This window comes from Morone saxatilis, unplaced genomic scaffold (assembly GCF_004916995.1).
Source record: "Morone saxatilis isolate NCDOM2014 unplaced genomic scaffold, NCSU_SB_2.0 Contig5, whole genome shotgun sequence".
NCBI classification, from domain to species: domain Eukaryota; kingdom Metazoa; phylum Chordata; class Actinopteri; family Moronidae; genus Morone; species Morone saxatilis.
The window spans coordinates 21,932,729-21,955,588 of record NW_023340095.1 but is presented as its reverse complement, the minus strand read 5'-3'; the positions used below and the strand labels follow the sequence as shown (position 1 = coordinate 21,955,588).

Sequence of the window (22,860 nt, the reverse complement as noted above, 5' to 3'; positions counted from 1 at the left end):
TGGCCTTTTATTGGCTTTATTGGATAGTGACAGCTGTAGATAGACAGGAAAGTTGGGCATAGAGAGAGGTGATGACACGCAGCAAAGGGCCGCAGGTCGGACCCGAACCCGGGCCGCTGCAGCATCTCTGTACATGGGTCGCCAGCTCTACCGACTGAGCTAACCGGGCACCCAGATTTGCATTTATTTACACAGTTTGATCTAATAATGCGTTTTTGTGGGCGAAAATAGTTATACAGTGGCATCAGATCCCCATACATGAAAGCTCTGGACTGATGCTCAGAATCAGATGTTTCTTCATGTGACCACCGGTATAAACAGCAGAGAAGAAGAGCACATACTGATTTAATATGTGTGCAACAAGTTATAAGAAACTGGAATCCACCAAAGCCTCTGACCTGGTGCAGTGACAGGTTACCCAAACTCTGTTCAACAAACAAGCTACAAGGATTCTTGTTTACTTTTGTTAGATTAGAAGTTAACTTTTTCATGTGATACAGGCCAAAGAAAATAAGCTGCAGCTGGGATTCCCACCCTCAGACACAACATTTCTGTTACACTTTATTTTCCTTACTGTTCTCAAGCCCTGCTGATGGTCAGTGTGCAGTTGACCTCATGTCAAGTTCCTGATTCACTGACCAACCACCTCTCTGTTCCCTCCAGTCTGCAGAAGTATGTCCGTGAGCAGATCCTCTTGGCCGTGGCGGTCATCGTGAAGAGGGGCTCTCTAGACAAAAGTATCAACTGCAAAAGCGTCTTTCACGAGGTCGGACAGCTCATCAGCAGCGGGAACCCCACAGTGGTGAGAAAGACATACAGATCTATCAATTTTAATCCACTAATGTTTCTTACAGTAAACAAATAATCAATCATTGTTCACATATAATCCATCGCAGTGCACCGATTTTAGAAATGCAATATTTTAACCATAGGACTTTCTGGTTTTTCACCCACATGCAAGACACATTAGATCATCCAAATATCCTCCACCATGTCAGACCCCAGCACATTTTTGTAGATCCCAAGGGAACTTAATGGTTTATGATTAACTTTATGGTTTAGAGAATTTACAGTTTCTTCTGTTTTAAATACACAAAGCCTGTCAGGATCCCATGTAGACAGATAGCTGATCATCAATTATTTGTGCAGGTCCCTACTAGCTATCAACAGAAATCATCTACTCATTTTGAGTGATGTTGGTGATAGGATATATCGCGAGACACTTATACTGCGATACAGATATTAAAATTAACAGCAGAGCTCCTTTGCTTGTTTGATGTCCTAGGTCACTCACATCAGTAGCTGTATCAAGGAGTGGCAGCTTGTTTTGTACAGTTTATACCTCAGAGAAGTATTTTCCAGTTTTCCAAAATGTGACAGAGGTTAATTAAAAGTTAATACAGTTTTTCCCTTTTTAAGCTTCCTACTTTATAAAAACCTGAAAACCTCGACTAACCCAAACAAACCACAGGTGCACATAGTCCATTAGTAGAATGTAAGTTTATATTCAAATAGGAGAACAGCAATGCAAATAATGAGGTTTGGCACAGTAAATTGTGTCTTACATACAAAACTAACTCTGGCAATATGTGTTCTTATCTCTTCTTTTTCAGTCCTGGTATTACCGTTACAGATAAACAGACTCAATAGTTTTCTAGAAATGTAGTTCCAGATGAACAGTAGAATTTGTTGTGTGTATTTCATTTAAAGCATGAGATGAAACTGGGTTAAAGCTTTGATCATATTTATTATATTTGTGACTTGATGGACCACATTTGTGCCCTGGTTGCAGACTTCCTGCATGGAGTCTGGCTCAGATTACAGAGAGCTCAGTGTGAAAATAAAAAATGGCACAAAGGCCCTACTGGGGAAAAAGCTCCAGGCGTGTTCCTGTGGTTAGAAGAAAGTATAATACTCAGTGTCCGTTTTCGTTGATCATACACTCAAATCAATTCTGTGTACAAATGTTGTCAAAGTGCATTTTTCGTTGTAAGATAATTTTGGTGCTGTTAACTGTTGGGGATGTTATGGAAAAAAGATGTAAAAACGACGTGATGTACTGTTTATGACTCAGCACACTAATGAAATATTGCTACATGAAGGCAAAACATTTGTCCCCTATTATTAAAAAATATATATACTGACATATCTCGATGCTGCTCTGTATTATAAAACAGACTGAAACTCTCTTAATCCAGTAGGTGGCACTATTTTATTGTTTCAGAGCCAGAATGTGCCAATGAGGGCTGAAAGTGCTGGTTTCAGTTTAATCAGACTACAGCAGTGATTTTACTGATAAGGATGCACAAAACCAGACAGAAAGTGATCATTGAAGTCACCTAGCTGTTAAAATTCATCACTGCCCCTGCCTGATGTTAAAAGTAAACAATTATTGGATTAATCGACCGATCTGTCAAAGCAGAAAATGCTAAACATACGCTGGTTCCAGCTTCACAAATGCTGCTTTTCACAGCTTTATATAATTATAGATTGAATATGTTTGTGTTTTGAACTGTCAGTCAAAACTGGTAGTTTAAGCATGTCATCTTTTAGCTGAAGAAAATCTTGCCAGTCTTTTTCTTTTAGTATTTTGTGCTATTTGAATTAATAATAATAATAATTAACACTAAAATATCCACTAGTTACACCCCTGAAGACACTCCTAATCTAACAGATTAGCTCTAATATATACTGTTCTCTGATGATTTTAATAAACTTTTACTCTTGATCCTTTTAGCACCATCTTTACTCTTGAATCAAGTTTTGTCTGGTTTTGTTTTGGATTTTATGATCAGTTGTCCCGTAAATACCCATGGTGTGTGTACCTTCTTACAGCTGATCATTTATCCAAGGGGAGTTTCTTTTCCAAATAGAGCACATCTGTGTCCACCAGAACTGAAAAAAAAAAAAAATAAATATATATATATATAATACTATAGTATATATATATATATATATATTATTATAGTAATAATATTATATAATATATATATATATATATATGATTTGTTCCAGTTTTCCACCACATACCAACAGCATCCAGTAGACTTTTGCAGTTAGTGTACCAAGAAAATGACTATTTTCAACAGGAAATGATGCAGTATGTGCACTGACAGAAGTCAATTTCACTGCGACTTTGGGATGTCACTACCAAGTAATATTCACAAAAGAGAAAGCAAAATGTTGTTCCAAAGATTTCATACTTAGTTTTGTTTTCTTAAATTTTCACTGAGCCGTCTCACCACTAACCACAACTTGTTATAATGTTTTGCAGCTGTGAGCCGCTGCTCCATTTCCTTTGTGCAGTACATTGTGGGGCTATATTGTACATCAACAACACACTCAAAATTAAACTTCAAACTTTTTAAAATATACTTAATGTTGTTGTTTTCCCAGTGTGACACACACATTGAAAACTTGCTTGGGATTAGTATGTATGTTGAATTGAGTCCCAGTCTGTGCACATGAAGTGCATTCTGGCTCCCTCTTTGGGTATTCACTGATGATCCTTGCTTAAGTTTGACCTCAGTAAAACTCTTGTTTGATTTGACCTGTGTGATCTCACAACCCTCTGTGCTGCAGCAAACACTGGCCTGCTCCATCCTGACCGCTCTGCTCAGTGAGTTCTCCAGCTCCAGTAAGACCAGCAGCATCGGCCTCAGCATGGAGTTTCACGGCAGCTGCAAGCGTCTGTTCCAGGTTCGTTCCCCACCTCCCCTCCTATTCTGTGTTTTCATGTGTTGTCGAGCAGTAAAGGTGTTTAAAGAGGGCTCATCCGAATTTCATTCCATTATTTTTCTCTGATCTAGACAGCTGCTTTTTTCTTTATGAATCACTTCTTATACCTAAATTCATCCATCTTTCTCTTCTTCTTCCATACCTCCCTGGCTTCCAGGAGGAGAGCCTGCGTCAGATCTTTATGTTGACCATGGAGGTACTGCAGGAGTTCAGCCGCCGAGAAAACCTAAACGCCCAGATGTCGTCTGTCTTCCAGCGCTACCTGGCTCTGGCCAACCAAGTCCTCAGCTGGAACTTCCTGCCACCCAATCATATCCTTTTTTTGTCAGAGGCTGATGGGGATTCTTACCCCTGAAAAGGTCCAGATAATAAATATTTCTAGATCCTGAAACATGATTGGATAAATTCTGCAGAAGTATGGGGAGGAAAAACAGGTCAGTCCCAGTTACCTACACATCTACACATTAAATGCAGTTATTGTCATGTTGGAATACTTGTTATTCTGAAAAACTTTTAATTTTAAAGAGTAATTACATATAGCTGGGCACAGAACAAAGTCTTTGTGTTTGTAGTTTGACTATTTTACCTACATCCATATACATATATACAACATATAGTCTAAATTACTTATTTGAAAGTTAATACAAGTGCACGCAAAGTTAACCAGAGCACAATGAAGAATTAGGTTGAAAGAAGATGGCCATGTTTGGGTTAGAAATGTAAACTGGTGGAATGTCCTATGGTATTTTGTGTATTGTATATGTGTTATGTATTTTCGTGGCTGAAGCTGTGTGTGTGTATATGTGTGTATGTGTGGCACTACAAATATGTGATACCAAGGAATGCATATCTGTCCATCAGTTTTGCTTTGTAGTTCATTCTCTTGTGCACACATCCATATTATCTTTGCAGTTGGCTGCATTGTTGAGCGAACTTAGGCTTTTGTCTCTGTGTGTGTGTGTGTGTGTGTGTGTGTGTGTGTGTTTTATGTGCACTCCCGGCCGGGCTCATTACGGCCTAAATCCCTACCAGCCTGGCATCCTCTCTGCCTGTCTGAGGGGATCTGGAGTGGCGCTTGCTGCCAGCCAGGGCCATGTATCACTTTCAAAGAGGTGTCTGTGAGTCCATCTCCGTATCATTCCAGCAGCCCACCACCCCCGCCTTGGCTTGTTGAGGCTCCCCTTGGTATGCCTGACACGCTCAGTTATGTGTGTGTTCTGAAAGATGCACTTTTAAGTCCTCTGTGTGAGTGTGTATTTGCTGTTACACAAATTTTTTATACAACATTTTTATATTGTTTTAGCATTGGGTGTGTGTATATGAAGCCACCAAAGCAATTACCTTACATGTAAGGGACCTTTTGAATTGAGGTTAAAGCAGGATTCTTTTGGCTTGAAAATGATTTCATTTGTTTTGGATAGAAACATTTTTGCATTAATGTGATAATATCCCTGGATTAAGATATCGCCCCAGGGAAATTTATACCTACAAAATGTACAAAATATACTATGCCACCAATTAAGAAATAAAAATGACATATTTACATCACATAATTGCACATAATTGCACATAATCTTTAGTGTTTTTGAAGAGAAAGGAAGGAAGAGGTTAGTATAAACTCTCACTAGTTCAACTTCCTCAAGTAATTTAACTAGAATTTTTGCACTTGCTCTTATTATACACCTATTACTGTACACTTCACATTTTCTTTTAGATGTTAAAGTGGTCATATTTATGGTCATGGTTAGGTAGCATAAAGGATTTTTAATTGTGGCTGTCTGCAGTCTGAAGATAGCCTTACAAAATCATTAAGTACATTGAAATGATTAAATGAAGGATAAATAAAATTAGTTTTCCCCAAGGTAGTAGTTAGCATGAAAATAGAGCTGTGGTTCTCTGGTTTCTTGATGTTGAGTTGTCACAAATGTTGAATGGACTGGCCATAGAAATAGCATATGAATTCTAAAATCAAGTGGCATTCTCCTTGAAATTCTGTGTGCATGCGAGTGTATGTGAAGCGTACAAGTGTCTGGGCTACTGTTGAAAAGGAGAACAGATTGATGAAGACCATTGGGAGGCCTGAATGAGTGTGGCTGCCTGTCTGCAAGTGTCACAACACGCCTGTGCCTGTGTGATGCACCGCAAACATACAGTATGCCAGCACGGGTATCAGGGGGCCTCTCCTTAATTGCATGGCTGACAGCCGCCGCCTTTAACACACAAATACACACACTCCTCAACCAGCTCAAAGAGCCTTTTTAAAAAGCCTCCCTCCCTTAGACGAACCGAGCGGCATGCGTGTCATCTGTCCTCGCCGCCGTCTGAACACCCGGCCCTTCAGCTCTGGTGTCATCTGGTAGAGGCACGCTCTCCGGGCGTCTGTACGACACCGTGTCACTCCACACCGGGCTTGACTCTGGCCAGGGTCGCGGTCAGGCCTCGAGGCTGCTGCGGCAGTCAGGTGCTGTAAATGGCTGTCGGAGCTGACAGACAGATAGATCACCCTCCGTCCCTGCTGCCTCCCTTCTGCTGGATCAGTCTACATATCTGGATCCTCTTTATGTTGTTTAGATGTATTTGGTATGTGAGGGAGTCTCTAAATTCATCTCTGTCAGTAGTGTTTCTATAAGAGCCAGTGGCGCCTTGTTCTTCAGCGATTTCCCATTTCGTTTTCTCCCATCTGTTTTTTTCTTCCTGAGAGGAATGTGCAGATTTCATGGTGTATCGGCTCACTAAAACTCAGGTTGTTTCAAATTGAAGCATGGCCTCCCCCTCCCCGTTGTCCATTCAGGCACTGTAATATCTCTCGCTTACTTGTAGTTATGTAGTTTGTCATTAGAAAGGAAGCGAGAGACCTCCGCTTTTGGATTTTTAGTTGATTATTAATTAAAGTATTAATAAAAGAGGCATTAACTTCTCTGAGCAACAATTACCGCCAGCAGCCTTGTAAGGAGATATTCTTATGCTGAAGAGACGACTGTCAGCCTAACACTTGATTCGGCCAGGGTCACTATTCTCATTAGCTGTTCAGAGGTCAATTTATAGGCATTTTGGCCCTCAGGTTAAGATTTGAAGTGTGTAAGCTGATGCTGGATGTTTGCCTTGGCCCTGACCTGTACGGAGACAACTACTGCTGTCTAAACACAGGTTGGAGGGTATAGGGTAACAGATGGACACACAGTTGCTGCATGTATTTTCTGAATTGTTTGAGATTCATTTTTCTGTGATCTATCTTTGACATTTTAGTGCATGAATTGCAGCATTGATTCAAACAGCACAGTGGCATAATTAATATTTTAGGATAAATCTAGTAGTGGAAGATTAAATGACAAGTGCTGTCTAAACAGATGGGGGCCAAACAGTAGAAGGAAATGGGGAAAGGAAAGGGAGGGTGTGGGTCACTGAGGAGGTATTTCTGGACTGTTATTTCACATGGCGAGGCTGTAGGGGAGACTTAAGGCGGGATATATCACTTAAACCCTACCACGCGCCTTAGCATAGCGCTGCGCTCTTCGCAGGGCCGCTGGCAAACACTCAGCCAGTCTCTCTGTGCAGCGGGACCATCCTCAGTCAGGATCAACCATAATGAATAGAGGATACAGGAGAAGCTCGCTAATCCACAACCATCAGGCACGAAGGTCGTTCAGGCCTGCATAATGTTCAGATTGCTGAGATTGTCTACTTTAAGTGGTCATGAAATTACTATGAAATAGATATGTGAAGCGTTTTGTGCACCGTCTACAAATTGCTGATGAAAGAAGAGTTGGGAATGTGAAATGTGAAGTCGGATTTGATTTTGTTGTAGAGGGGCTTAAACTGTATTGAGGGGGTGCAAAATGTAGCCCCCTTTATTAAAAATGACACACTTTGCATTAGTTAAATATTTGATAACACTGCCATGTGAAAATATTAAGAGTTAATGTTCACTGTGATGTGGATCTGCTTTTTTTCCTACTGCACTGAAATGAAAGGAAACTAAAAGGAAGGAAAAATATATGATTACATTCAAACTCTGTGTGTATTGTATTTTTAAAAAATCAATTATATAAAATATACAATCCAGTTAAGAAATTAAAACATACAAAACTATCAAGTGAAATATCTTAACATTTACTTGAGACATTGAGGATGAATTGAGCTCACTTTATCGTCTAACTTTCCATAAAACACCATCATCAAATCAATATTTTAATATTTGACCAAGAGCTGCATTACATTCCCATCAGCCTGCACTTCATGGTTTGTGCTAATTAGAAGAGGTTAGCATTTTAACACACTAAACTAAGATGGTTAACATGGTAAGCAATTATACCTGGTAAACATGCAGCATTGTCATTGTGTGCATGTTAGCATTTAGCTGGAAGTACCACTGTGCCTCAGTATAGCCTCACAGAGCTGCTAGCATGGCTGCAGACTCTCAGTCTTGATGTTGATGTGAGGTTTGTGACAAAATGACACATATCAAATCTGTGAAGGGCGCTGACTAAGTTGTCTGGAGATTTCAGTCGAGTTTAATTGATAGGTAGTCCGTTTTTGTTACCATGTGGTAGCAAAATGAACAAACCCAAATAATGACGAAACAGTTGGCGTTGACACATTTTGTTGTCTGGATTTGTGGTTCACATAATTCAGCCTCTTGTATATTCAGAAAGGGCTCAGCCCACATTTACTGTTGTGTAGTCATGTGGTTAGTTTATAACGCACACTGAATTACAGCCCATGAACAAAAGAATTATGTTTTTTATTGCAACTTTGTTCTCATACTTTGAAGTAGAGCGCATTGATGCACATTACCTGGGCTAAAGTTCACATATAAAACCATAAATACTGGACGGCCAGGTGTCCTTCACTGAAGGTATGGAGCTGAAAAAAGTTTACTTTGGTTACAATAAGTAGAATCAGGGCAGGAAATTAAAGTTGAACTGCTGGTTGTTTCTCTGGCAAAGTAACTGGTGGATCTGGTGGAAACCTACCAGCAGCAGTTTAATTGGTGTTTGAGTGACGGCTGGTGTTAATTAAGGTATTACAATGTGTGTTTATGTGTCTGTCTTGCTGCAAATGTGGCAACTGCATGTGAGAACCATGGGTGTGTGAATCTCTTCACTTGTGTTTGAAAGTCTTGTGGGCTGTGTGTTAGGTCAGTCGAATGTGTGTGTGTGTGTCTGTTTATCTGTCAGTCCGTCTTATCTTTCCAGTGGAAAATTGACGTGTCGCATTAGTTATTCTTGAGCCTGCTGGAAGGGTTGAGATAGTAGCAGGTGATGTCTTTTAAAAACCCACCAAACCACAGCCACATGTCCTAGTCACTCCGCGTACATTACTCATCCTGGAGGCATGTACATGACACACACACACACACACACACACACACACTCTCACATATGCAGTCCAACTTTTTCCTTTTTTTTTTTCTTTTTTTTAAAAAAAAGAGTGGGTAGCATGGTTGAAGCTGTAAATTCACTTGTCAGCTCAGCAAGTAGCTTTTCCTCAGTATTCAAGAGCTCCAACTTGAACTAAGTGAACACATAACAATCAGGAGAAGTAGTTTAAACTGTCATCTCAGTCCATGTGAGTTGTGTTTCATAACAGTACACACATTTTTTATGATCGCTACAGTGAGAACTGAAAGAAGGATTTCTTTGTTAATGACACCTACATGTCTTCAGTGTGTGTTCAATGCAGCAGTAAATAGTTCATGCTTTAGTCATTATCTTAGACTTCTGTGATAGTAGTATTTTGTTTTTATACATTTTTGGCGGTCTTGCTGCTTTTTCCGAACTCTCCTGTTAGCTGCTTTATGGACAAAAGTCATCTTGCAGTAAAGATGTCACACCTGACTTTATCACAATTGCTTGTTTGTTCCTTCTCAGTAGGCTGCTTCCAAGTCCTTAAATCTTTTATAGTCTGAAATCTAATTTTATTTGTGTTAGTAGATTAAGTTGGGAAGATGATTCTTGGTGTACTTCTGGGAAAATGGAACCGTTCATCCAAATTATCAGTTTAAAATATCTTGAAATCATAATAACTTTTATTTATATAGCCCAGTTACAGAGCGCTTTGTAAAAGAAAAATGGTGCTACAACAAAAACAGAACACATTTTAAACAAGATAATAAAATGACCTAACAGCAAGAAAAACACATGATAGAAAATACAAAAAGAGTAAACTGAAATGAAATTTCATAAACAAAACAAAAAGTAATTTTTTTTTAAAGTGAGTTTTTAAAAGTGACTTAAAAGACAATACAGAGTTTGAATGATGAAATTTGTGTTATATTCTGTTCTTATTTTGAAATATTCTTGAATTCATGCTGATTTAAACTACTATTTAATGCATTTTCATCATTTTGGTGTCACAACCTGTCACAACCTCCATTCTACATCTCTGTCCAGCTGTGTAAAATAGTAGTGCTAAAGTGGCAGTGTAGTTATCATTCCTGAGGTCTCTTGTGAGTTTTGTTTCAGTCATATGATCTTTAGGAGGGTTTGTACAACCTCTGTCACCGAGGTGGTCCCTCCCTGCCGACACAGCCTCTGTCTGCAGGCTACAGGACTTGGTCTGTACCACTTGTTGCAGGACCAAATATATCACTCCTCATTACTTCCATTGTGTCTGTCTCTGTCCTTTTTTATTTTATAAGATAATTTATCCTGTTTAATTTCATGAAAACGGCATCAAGACAGATATGAAAGTTGAAGGCCAAGAGTACTTTAAACAGTTAACTCCCGGCATAAAACAAATAAACATGAACTTATTGCAGCACCCTTCTTCCTTAGTCCGATCTCTTTCTCATTCCTTCTCGTTTCAGAAAGGTTCAGTTAGAGGTCTTCTGCTTGACCACAACTATTTTTAACAAGGCCTGAAAGCCAAGCATTGGACAGACACACACATACACACACAGACCCTTAGACAGGTGCCAACTTTTGTGCCGAAAAGTGTAGTGTGTTGTGGTGGGGTGTGTGCATGGGGAGTGACTGTGGGCTGGTGTCGGAGGAATGCGCGACCTCGCCGGCCTCTGCCGCTGTTTGGCTTTGATCAAACATTCCTCTAGAAGTTTCCTCCTCCTGCTGTCACAGAGCTGCAGGCCAGTGATATGGTTTTATGTGTGTTTTTATGTGTGTGATGTGTGTGTGTGTGTCTGTGTGTGATATGGAAGACACACAAAAAGTGGGTGTTATTTTTTATTAATATTTTATTTGCAGAGTATAAAATATTGAAACAAAACCTGTACAAATAGAACAAAAATGTTATTTTTAATACTATTATTGGTGGTGGTAGTAGTGTGTTCCATCCAATATCCTGGATAGGAGACAATAGTAAAAAGTAATCCATGCTGTATATTAAACCCTTAAAACTCCACTAATCCACCTGTGGTCAGTCATTACAAACTCTGCAGACTGTGCAGCCAAATATTGTTGAAACCCACAGAAGTTTATTTTACTTTTATTGGGGATTCCAGAAGTTTCCAAATGTACCAGATAAGTAAAATTTGGAGGAACCTACTATATATAAAATGATGAAAATGAGATCTAAAATCCATTTGATGTAAAGATGCAGCCGTTAAAAAACATGGGACCAATTGATTGATTAGTTGATTAGGCAGAAATTGAATCAGCCATTATCAGAGATTCATAATTTAAGCCTTTTTTTCCGCTGACTTATCAATTGACCCGCCCCTTTTCGGTCAGTGCTCCAATAACGCCTGAGCAACCTCGTTCAGAAAACGTTCCTTTCTTGTACTTAGTTTTACTATTTGCTAGGCTCTGTGTTGAAAAGACAGCCACATTTTGAAGATGGTTAAAGATAAAACGGCATACTACATATATAGTTATATCTTAAGTTAGCTAATGTTAGTATAATGCTGGCTAACTAATGATTAATGTAAATTTGCTAGTTAGCATTTCGCTAACATAAGCTAACTTAAGATGTGATTAAATATATGTTGCTTTTATCATATCTTAACCATCTTCAAAATTTGGTTCGATTTCCAACATTGACAAGCCCATCACGTAGCATTTTTAAGTACAGGAAAGGAGAAAGTGGACCGAGGTTCTGACTGAGACATAGCAAAAAGGGGCGGGGCTTAGGAAGGGTCAATTGTGATGATTTGTTGTTTTTCTTTGTAAACTGAATATATATGTATTTGGTTGTTGTTGGAGGTTTTTTGGCTGTTGGTCAAGACATCATCTTGGGCTGAAGAAAATGTCCTGAGCATTTGTTTTGTTGAGGCTTGAGAGAGAGAGATTTTAAGTTTTCAATGGTTGTTCTTTAGTGAGGAAAGAGTGAACAGAGATTGTATGTTTGTATTTCTCAAACACTAAGTCAGGAATAAACGAGACATTCCAGAGGACAAAAACAGCAAAAGAAATAACCTCATTTGTTGATCTTCTGGGTAAATGTATTTGCAATCAGTAGGCTGACAAATCCGCTGATTTGTTTCTGCATTGAAGCCCTCATCAGGAGAAAGTGGTGAAATCTTGATTTGTGTGTTTGTAAGATGCTTTGATTGAGAAAAGAGTGTGTGTGTTGTAAGGGTGAGGAGTGAGAAAAGCCTGCTGTGGGAGAGTGGAAGGAGTAGTAACAGGGATTGTTCTCAGTGAGCCAAGCAAAAAGCATGTTGTGGGTGTGTTTGGGAGACTTGAATAAGGACAGGAAGTGTTGTGGCTGAGTGGGGAGAAAGTGTGTGTGTGTTGTGGGTTTGTGAAAAAGCTTGTTGTGGGTGTAGAGAGTCTTAAATAAGAAGACTGTGTGTGTGTGTTGTGGGGACATGGAGAAAGAGACTCTGGGAGAAAGGGACTTTGGGAAAGCTATTAAGATGAAGACGTTTTTATAGTTTTTAGTACACAGTGTGATTGTGCTGTGGGTTTAGACAAAGTTTTAAATCCGGTGAAAGTGTTTTGTGTGGACTGGGACAGACAGAATAACCGAAAGACATTTTGAAATTAGTCACAAGGGAAAATAGGGTGTTGTAAAGTTTTAAGGGAAGAGTGTGTGTTATGGGGCAAAGAGAGACTCCTGCTTTGGTCTTGGAAAGCAGTCAGGAGGAGAGACAGTGATTGGCCGAGGAGGGAGAGGGTTGTGTTTCAGGGCAGCAAGGAGTCTCGAGGACGTCTTGCAGAGGAGTGGACAAAGAGGCAGAGCAACGCAGAGTCTCGATTGGCTGCAGCCGGAGTGTGTCTTGTGTGTTTAAGATCTTGAGGAAGCAGAGGAGAGTAATCTGAGTGTGCACAACGAGGGAGTGCTGGTAGGAAGGGAGGTGAAGAAGAGGACAAGAAGGGAAGTGGGTGTCAGGCGAGTCAAGATCGGAACAAGGCAGAGAGTAGGGGAAAAACATAGGAAGGAGGTGAGGGACAGTGGACAAGAGGGTGAGAAACAAGGCGAGTTTCTTTGTGTGAAAGCTGTGAAGAGCTGACGAGGGAGAAAGGGAAGGAAGGGAGGACAAGAAAACAAAGCAACCACAGAGGGGAGGGTGAGGAAAATCAAAAAATCCTTTTGTGGAATAAAGATTAACAGGGTTAATGAGAGGGAGAGTGAGCTAACAAGTGACTGACAAGTTTCTTCTGCCAGGCACACGAAATCAAAGAGTCACACACAGAGACCAAAATACCCATTGAGAGGGAGCCTAGTGACAGGAGCTGGTGTTTTTCAGTGTGCCCTCCTCTTCCTCCTCCTCCTCCTCTTCATGCTGTTGTTGGCCTTAACTGTCGGCGGGTCACTGGGGCGCCACTACATCGCCATGTTCGAGGCCACACAGAACGTCACGCTGAAGCCTACGGAGTCCTGGAGGGAAGCACTGCTGGACACCCGCGTCATGGACCTCTTCTTCACCGTGAGTATCCTCTTCATCACTGATGTGTTTATCCTTCTATGAGTATCTGCAGGTTCTGAAAAGCTTTTAAAACATTATAACACCTGTTGAAGTGTTTAATTTTAAAGCCATCCGATACTGTCGCACATTTTTTGAAGTCTGTCTTTGCGCCGGTCACAGCAGGTTAAAGTTTTTTTTGAACAATTTCTTTTTAAAGTGTTACGAAAAAGGACTGACATTAAATGATCTTGAATCTTGCAGATGCCTCGCTCTCTGATGTACACTTTGGCACTTAATCTGCATCTATCTGTATGTCCTTCCTTTCTCCATCCATCCATATCTTTCTGTCCGGGAGCTCGCTGTGAGGTTTTTGATCCAAAGTTAAGGTCTTTCTGTCTCATACATTTCCATTAGAGTTTTCTTGTGTCCTGCTTTACCCTTTCTTCTTATTTGGTTTTTTCCTGACCTCTAGATGGTGGTTTATTTATGATAAACAAAGAGACAGTCTTCCTTTTCATGCTGGGCAAAGAAATTTCATTTGACCTCGTCTTTTTGGCTCATTTTGAGTTTTTACTCGTTTTGTGGGTTTTTGGGACGCACCATTAAGTAGATTTATGGGTGCTTTGCAGTGGGGTCGTGTTATTGTATTACTGTCCAGAGGACCGCCCGGTGAAGTAAATGTGTATTTTTGTGCAGTGACTTGTGTGTTTAAAGAGGCGGCCCACGCTGGCTAAGCAAACGGTGTGGAAGAGAAGTGTGGAACAAACCGGTCAGCTCCTATTCCATTCAGCATCCATCCAAACTCTTGTTGCCCACCGCCAGATACTGCTCCAGTACTCCAATACCTTTCAGCTGCCTACTGCCACTCCTTTAGCCTTTACCTGCCACTGCCTGTTTCACTACACCCTGTTACAGACCCACTACACTAACCCTGTCTGTGAATTACTGAACTGAATGTGGCCTTATTCTACCAACCGCCTGCACATTGCCAAATACTGGTCTACTCATGAGCTCCACCGCCTACCTGAGCAGTGCGTGTGCGTCATGGAACATCTTAACTTTAATTTCAGCGCTCATGTTAACACGTTAGAGCAGACAAACAGCCTGTGTGAGAAGTGCGGCTAATACACATATCCAGTGGGGCATCATCTAGACTGCAATGTTCTCAGCAAAAAATTCAGACCAGCAACCTTTCACACCTTTCACAGTTTCAGTGTCTATACCTGTAGAAGATGACAGAAAATATTTTTTGACCTTTGTGCTTCCACAAGCAAAACACAAGGCGCAGAACACATAATACAAACATCTCAGTGGCCAGCTCGCTATTGGCCCTAGTCAGAACATAAGAGACAACAAACCAGTTTCTGACACTATTTGTTTGAAGTCGTGTTGATGATTCAGGGCTCTTGCCTGCTACCAAATAATGCTCCACTGCTGCTATACTGTAGCACATATTTTCATTGCCAAATACTGTTTCGATACTGGACCATTTCATCTAGAAGTAGTGGTAAATAATGGGGTTCTAGTTTTTGCTGTAATTCTGTTTTTACAGAGGGTAGCTCTGATTTTTGTTTCTATTGTTGCTTTTGAAAAAGTACTTTGGAAAACCTTTCAGTCAGTTAATCTTTAAGTATATTAGTGCTTTGTAATACGTTTTATTGTATTATTTCTGTTTGCATTATACAGAGACAAAAGAGGGCAGCTTTTGATATGGCAGCAGGTTTGAACAATAATCACAATATTAAGTTATAATAAATTGTCTGCAAATTAAGATGGAGAGCCAAAACTTATATTTAAATAGAATGTCATTTACCTTTGTTGTTGTGCAGTTCAGTGAGATGAACATAATTTGATTCAACATGTGATTTTCAAGCCTATTGTGATAACAAAGCAAACGTGCAGTAAAATGCATAAACATGTAATCAGGACCAAATCTGAAAGAGTTTCTATTGTGATTAAATACTATTTTGAAAAGTAAAAAAATAAGTTTTTGGCACTCAGCTTAGCACTTGAGAAAAAGTAATTTATTTTCCATCACTGTGGCTGATAATCACCATTCACTGAAAACCCTTTTGCTTGCACCTGAAAAAGTTTTCAGTCTGATTATTATGACTTAATTCACAAAGCAATCACAAAAAACTGTAATTAGCTCTAAACAGCGAATGTAATGAGAGGTTTGTTAAAGCACTGTAGCCTAATCAAGGATTTGTTTGGCCAGTCTCAGAAGTTTGACATGAATAAAAATGTTTGTCATTTTTCAGTCGGTTCTCTTTGCTGCTGGAATCTGCAGGATGTGTTTTGTGTTGGTTTCAGTTTCCAGGCCTCCAGTCTCATCTCTCACTGTGGTATTTCTAGTAGCTCAACTGTTTGTTATTGTAAGGCTGCTGTGGCACTGTCAGCTGTCTGTGTGTATGTGTGTCTGTGTGTGTGTTACAGCATCCTCTTGGTTGTGTTGTGTGCATTTATATGTGTGTTGGCGCATATCTGTCTCTGTGGGATTGTGTCAATTTGAGTTTGAAGTGTATGTTTGTGTGTATGCTCTGCATGGGTCTATGCTTCCATGTAGTGTGCGTTTGTGTGGGTGTGGGTGGTGTGTGTTTTATTTCTCCTATATTAGGGTACTCTGCATGTCTCACGCTGCTGTGTCCTCTCAAGCTTGTGAGTGTAACAGGCTGCCAGGGTAAGTGGTGTGTCTGTGTGTGTGTGTGTGGGGGGTGGGGTGGACTCAGAGAAACACGGCGCCCATCAGGGTCACCTGTCCACAAAACAGACGGTGCAGATTAGAGACGGGCCCCAGGGATTAGGGGCCCCTGTTCAACAACCACAGTAACCACCCATCCACAACACACACCACCACCCACAACCACATATTCGTCACCCTGTTGAGGAGCTCTGGGGAGTCTCTGTCCCTCTTTGGGTGGGTGTCTGTCAGTCTCCCATTAACTGGCTCCAGAGCTCCCTCAGTGATCAGTGTTGTGAGCTACCAGGAGGTTGCTGTCAGTTTGGTTGGTGATCAGAGACTCTTATCACACATATTCATGCTTGTTTCATTTTTGTTTGTTTATTTTTCCTCCTGGTAAAAAAATCCCCAAAAAAATTCAGGTTTATTACAATTGGGGTCACTGGAAAGTCAGACAGGCAAGAAACACCAGCAGTCAGATGATCAGATAGGATCAAACCTACTTTGAAACAAAAGAAGGCAAACTTAAATGTTTGTGCAATGAGGAATTGGGGATATTTCACATATTTCAGTTGTTTTGGCTCTTTTGTGACCTCCAGCCAACTTATTTAGATAATCTGATCAAACAGTTGTCTTGTTTACTATCCTGTCATATCTTCTGACAGCTTGTGTTTCTTGTTCTGCCACTGATGTAGAGATTCTTTTTATCGTTATGTTTTGGCATTTAATGCCTTTTAGATAGCCGAGAGTGAGAGATGACAGGAAAGTCAGGGGAGAGATACCGGGGACATTGTGGTTCCCACTAGGGCCCCTTCTGTTGTAGCAATGTTGCCATGTTCCCAGATAATAGCAGTTACGCAGATGAGATGACTGTATCATAGACTAAATTGAAATGATGGCCAAATAAAAAAAGCTGCAGGCATTAGAGGAAGTAGTAAAGTCAGTGGTCCTGTAACCGTCAATGTGTTTTGGTTTTCAATCAATTGATGTCATAAGGATGCCTCAGGCCAGTCTGCAAGTGCATTGACAATAATCACAATGCAACAACAAATCAATGAGATAACACTGGAGCCAGATCGTTGTTGATGGCTATTGGTCAGCTCAATAATTATGCCCTGTGTAGCAGCCATTTTGCTTTGAAAAATGTCATTCTGCCCCCCAAAGTTTTTTGAGGAAAACATTTGTCTCTTTTCTACTTCAGCTGGTGACAGCTACTGCTCTGAGATTCAGGAATTGATTGAAGATGGACTGATAGATAAGGGGAGGACGAAAAATTAGAAAAGAATGAAACATCGTTGAGAGAATAAGAAAAGAACAAGGGCAATATAAGAAAAAGCAAGAAGAGTATGAAACAAGAGGTGCTGAAATAGAAGGGGTTAGAAAAAAGAAATGGATCAGAGAAATACAATTTAGAGTGAAAGCGAAAAGTGGATGCAATTTGCAGAAGAGAGAGAGGTTTGTAGATAAATGGGCCATGGTAGATAGAAAATGGAAGAAGACCCTGGTGATTGTTTGCCTCCTTCAAAATAAACCCACTCCACTTTTGTCGATTTAACACCTTGTGACCGTGCACACCCCCATTCCAACCGGAAAAAGAAAAAGAGTGCACAGAAAAAGCCCACATGACTGAAGCATGTGTAATTTTAGATTCATCAGTGTGTTTTTGTCTCTTTGTGTTTCTCTGAGTTTTTAGTTTCTGTTTCTAAAACTTTTGGTAGCATCGGGTTTATTTAATTACGAAAAAAAATGGACCCGTGCTGTAAGTAAGCAGTGAGCACTGCAGTAACGCTGCAAACACATCCCACTATACTGCACATGCTTTCATTTACACACTTTATACTTCTGAGTGAGCAGGTGAGTGTGTATTACTGTTATGTAAAAATTACAAAAATACGCACACACACTGCTGACACACATCTTCAGACTTGCTCACATAAACAGACACAATAGTACACAATTTGTACTTGTAAAGAACCTCATTGGTAAATACATTCCCTAACCTGCACGATCTCAACTACACGCCAAAGCTGAATTCATAGTTGTGTGTGGTGGGGTTGCGCTGTAGCTACAGTACGGAGCTTATGCATGTACACAACTACTACAACTTAAGGCTTCCGTGATGCCACATGGAGACCAAAAGAACTGTGACTCGTCAGTTTCTTCTACAAGTTTTTGATAGGTAGAGATTGTTAGGTAGAGATTGTTGAAAGTGAAGACAGGATTAAACAGTTTTCTTTTTAGTAACATACAAACCTTCTGCTCGCTTCAGTCGCAACTCTTTGTCTGCATCAGCCAATGCCTGCAATCACAAGGTTTATCACAGATAAACAAAAAATGTCTGCAGACACATCTGCAAGCAGCCATGACAGTGTGTCTGTTGTGGAACGATGATAGCGCTCCTCCTTGTGAAAAGAGTTAGTTTGGAGCCATGTACTATAACTCTCATGCATCCTAACTGTTCAAATTGCGCTAAAATTTCCTTATCCCATCGTGTCTTCCTAACATGGTCCCCTCTAAAAGGACCGCAGATATAAATAAAACTGTTACTAACTAACATTCAGTACACACATTAGCACACGACACCACTATATCATAATATGATAATATACTTTACTACTACTATATATATATAATATACTAGTAACATCATTAATAATTGCGAGCATGGAATATAATCGACACCTCATAGTCCATACTAGGCCTACTACCCTATACTAACGTATACCCCATAGTCTGATGTAAGTAATAGGTAGTTATCGCAGCTGAGATTACGTCTCTTCTGACATACTGTAACCCGCTCTCCCTGAAATACACAATGTATTTTTATATTTACTAATTAATAAAAAATTCAATCTAAAGCATGTTACTGGCTAAGATAACACTGTATATTAGGTTGTAATGTGCATGGGAAAATTGAATTATACATGACTTTTCTATATGCTCTCTAAATATCTGCATCTGCAGTTGAAAAAAACCCATATCAGTCGACCACAAATTGTGTGTCTGTGCATATATAACTGTGTGTGCATACAGTATACACATGAAGGGGCATATGTGTATCCATTGTTGTTTTGGTGCCCTACGGGGAGGTAGCCAGAGCACAAGATTTTCATTGCAGTGGAATGCACTGCTTCAAATGCAATGACAATGACAATAACCTTTAAACTTATATATGGCTAAAAGTTAACCCCTTGCATCAAGTATTAATTCAGCCGTAACCCAAACCTCATTCTTACCTGAACCCCAACAAATAAAGTCTTAACCCTGTCCTTCAAGGAAGTGAGAATTGGCCAAAATGTCCCCACTTTCCAAAAATGTTCTCACTCTCAAGGTCTAAAACTCAAACTGGTCCTCACTAGAGATCTAGCACATGACATTATATACTGTCAGACGATTTGTCAATCGTGAGAGATTTTGTGATTTAGCCCATTGTTGATTGTGTCAAACATTATAATTATTCAATACTTCATTTACTAGATAAGCCTAAAACAGACACTCAATTGTGGTTATTTTTAATGTATAAATAATTTCTCTATTGAATTTCCAGAAAATGTAGTCCTGTATATTATGATATATATCTCTATTGTGTTATATGATTATACAATGTGATAGAAGCATAGCCCTAGTCCTCACAAATATAGGAGTAAAGAGCACACAACATGAAGCATTTTGTGTTTACCCAGTAAACAATCAGTGTGGAGAGCAGGGAATGATGAGGCTGCAGCAGAGGCTGATTCTCTTCTGACTTGGCCTGCAGGCAGACAGTAACCCAATCTGAGCGAGAGAGGGAGGAGTGATGGTGGAAAAGAGTGAGCAAAAGACAATAAGTTGGAAGCACAGTGTTGATTTGAAAAAACAGAAAGATGAGCCTCTGAGCCCCCCGAGGAAACAGACACCAGGCTTTGTCTCCTTCTATAAATATCATTCCTCATTCTCCACTCCCATTCGCTTTCTCCCGCTCCCCTCTTTCTCTCCTTCCCTCTCCTCCTCTATCGTCTAGCTCTCTCTTATCTCCTTCTTCATCCTCCCTCCTTCACGTCATTGTCTTCCTTCCTCCTTCCCTCAGTTTTCTCTCATTATAGCTCATTTTCTTTCTCTTCGCTTGACTCTCGTCCTCATTAACTATTGCCCTTTCTTTTCTCCCCAGTTATATTCTTGTCCCTAATATGGCTGGGTATTGAATCCCAATACTAATTTGATACAGACCAAAATGTGTCTTAAGTAAAGTTGGGGTTCAATAGATATTTATTGAATGTGAATCCGGTTTCAAATCCTTATCAAATGCATTTAGGTTTAGTGTACATCCTGTCTAGTTTTTTTTTTTTTTATTCTTTCATTTTAGGCAGTATTGGAGAATTTTCCAATACTAGTATCAGCTTCTCAAATGTATGGATGGTAAAACAAAAAGAAAGCAATTCTGGGCTCTGGGAGTTATGATGAGCCAATTTTCTATAAAATCTCAAAAAAGAATTAAACAGTTGACAAAATAATAAGCAGACTTGAAGTCAGCTTTACTTATTCTTTGATTTTGACAGTTTCTGTTTATATCGTAATTTTACCAAAATTTAATTTAGGTTAGGTGCTCCAATGGCTACTTATGTTAACAACATGTAACGTTTGAGAATGCTGTTTTTAGTAAATAAAGAGGTTTATATAGTAAAACATCTTTATAACCCTTAAAATAAGGTACCAAAAAACGATTGTTGTAAGTACTACTGTCAAACACAATTCAAATGACACAAAGCCCGACTCAGTTTTCCCCACTCTTATCCTACTGGTTACTCTCTTGGTATGAAGTCCCGTCCTTTGCCAAAGCAAACATAATTAGCATCAAATTAGCGAGAACGGCAACTAATGTTTCACTGATACCAAATTCATTGATTAATCAGTGTGCAAAATTATCTGTCATCTGATCTGCATGTCCAAAATGTTCCATATTGTTGTATGTTGTTCTCTCTCCTTCCATCCATCCCACGCACACTCTCTCTCTCACACACACACACGCACACACATCTCTAACTATAGTCAGACTCAAGGCGACTGACATTACTGGCATCGCATGGATCATTCACTGGTGCAGCTGCTTTTTCAGAGCTTGCACTGTTCAATCCTTTGGCATGGCACTACCTCTCCCACCCCTCCTTCTCTCTCCCTCTCTCTCTCTCTCTTGCTTGCTCACCCGGCACCCCCCTCCTCCTTCCCCCTCCTCTCACTGAGCTCTTCCAGAGGATGACTTCACGCTCTGGAAGAGGGCAGCAGCAGCGAAGACTATGGTGGCTACGCTACGTTAGCATCTGAGATCTCTTCCCAGCAGCGTGGCTTACGACCAACCAGGCACCCCAGCTGGAGAGCAGGGAGAGAGCGAGAGAGAGAGAGAGAGAGAGAGAAGAGGGGAGGAGTGGGGAGAGACAGCGGGAAAGAATTTGGAGGGGGAGTAAGTGAGGAGGGGAGAGGATTTTGGAGGAAGAAGCAACAAGGAGAGGGAGGTTGAAAGTTTGATTGCTTCTGAGATGGTGCCATGCGCTGGCATAGTGTGTGTGTGTGTGTGGAGCTGGTGAAGAAGCACTCACTCTGGATTTAAGAGGATGATGGTTCAAGAGACGGGAGAAGAAGAAGAAAGGGGAAAAGAGCTCGGAGAGGCTGAGAAGAGAGCCACAGCTCACAGGAGAAAGGCAGTTGAGCTCCAGACGTCCGCATAGTACCGTCACTGGAAACCCATGTTGCTGAGAGGCTGTAATGACTCGCTGTGCTATTACTGCTGCCACTTTACTGTGTGTGTGTATGCCTGTGCGTACTGTTGAAACCAACAATGCCTCTTCTCTTGTGGGAGTGTGACAGCTCAGCACAGACAAACCCCCAAATCCCACAAGTGAACAGAAGCTCAGAACTGAGATGAGACTGAATCGAGCAGATCTTTTCCATCAGGAGCCGGATCCTTCCACTCTGGGTTTGATTGAGGCTGTCTGTGGGTTCGGACGAGCTCAGTGATTTGTTTGTTTGAGACCGGGGTCACAGTGTCTGAAGACAGACGTGTTGAAAATCAATTCGCCATTTCGCTTCGCCTTGCTGGGTAGTGGGTTACACCAGTGAGTATTAATCCTGCCTGGTATCAGCTGATCTGTGTTTGGAAGTGGTGACAGGAGACTAAGACAGGTTCATCTTTTCATTCTTTGCCTATGACTTTCCTATTTCGAAGTGGTTTGCTGTTTTTTTTCAGTTTCATTGACAAAAAGCATAAAAGTATCACCAGAGCATCAGGGCACACTTGTAGATCAAATTTTCTTTCACACACTGTATTTGGAGTATGTGACTGGGTTCCTGTTTCTCCTTTCAGAAACATAATATAAACATGCAGGACACAAATCCTCGCTCACCTTAGGATATCTGCAGAGATTGAAAAATCGTAAAAAGCTTTGAATTTAGTCGCTTCAAATAACGCCTTAGAAGGTATTACCATCTAATACCTGCTGCAGACAGTATCATTAGTTATAACTTTTTGTATGCGTTTGCTGCCTTTTAGGAGATGCTTTATATCTGTAAACAACAGAGAGACTGGCGGATTAGTGACTGAGCACGCAGGAGGTTGTTCAATTTGCATGTTGTTAATACAGCCTGTGTCATAACGGAAGACTTG

General features: G+C 40.4%; 1 protein-coding gene across 1 annotated transcript in view; it reads left to right on the top strand.

The window, feature by feature from the left end:
* Window positions 1-22,860, top strand: part of xpo4 (exportin 4) — a gene marked incomplete in the record, with an annotated part of 54,716 nt that overhangs the window by 4,862 nt on the left and 26,994 nt on the right. The window contains 4 exon segments of the mRNA XM_035676526.1: window positions 664-802; window positions 3,583-3,699; window positions 3,896-4,049; window positions 13,455-13,567. Coding sequence (XP_035532419.1) covers window positions 664-802; window positions 3,583-3,699; window positions 3,896-4,049; window positions 13,455-13,567 — 523 coding nt within the window.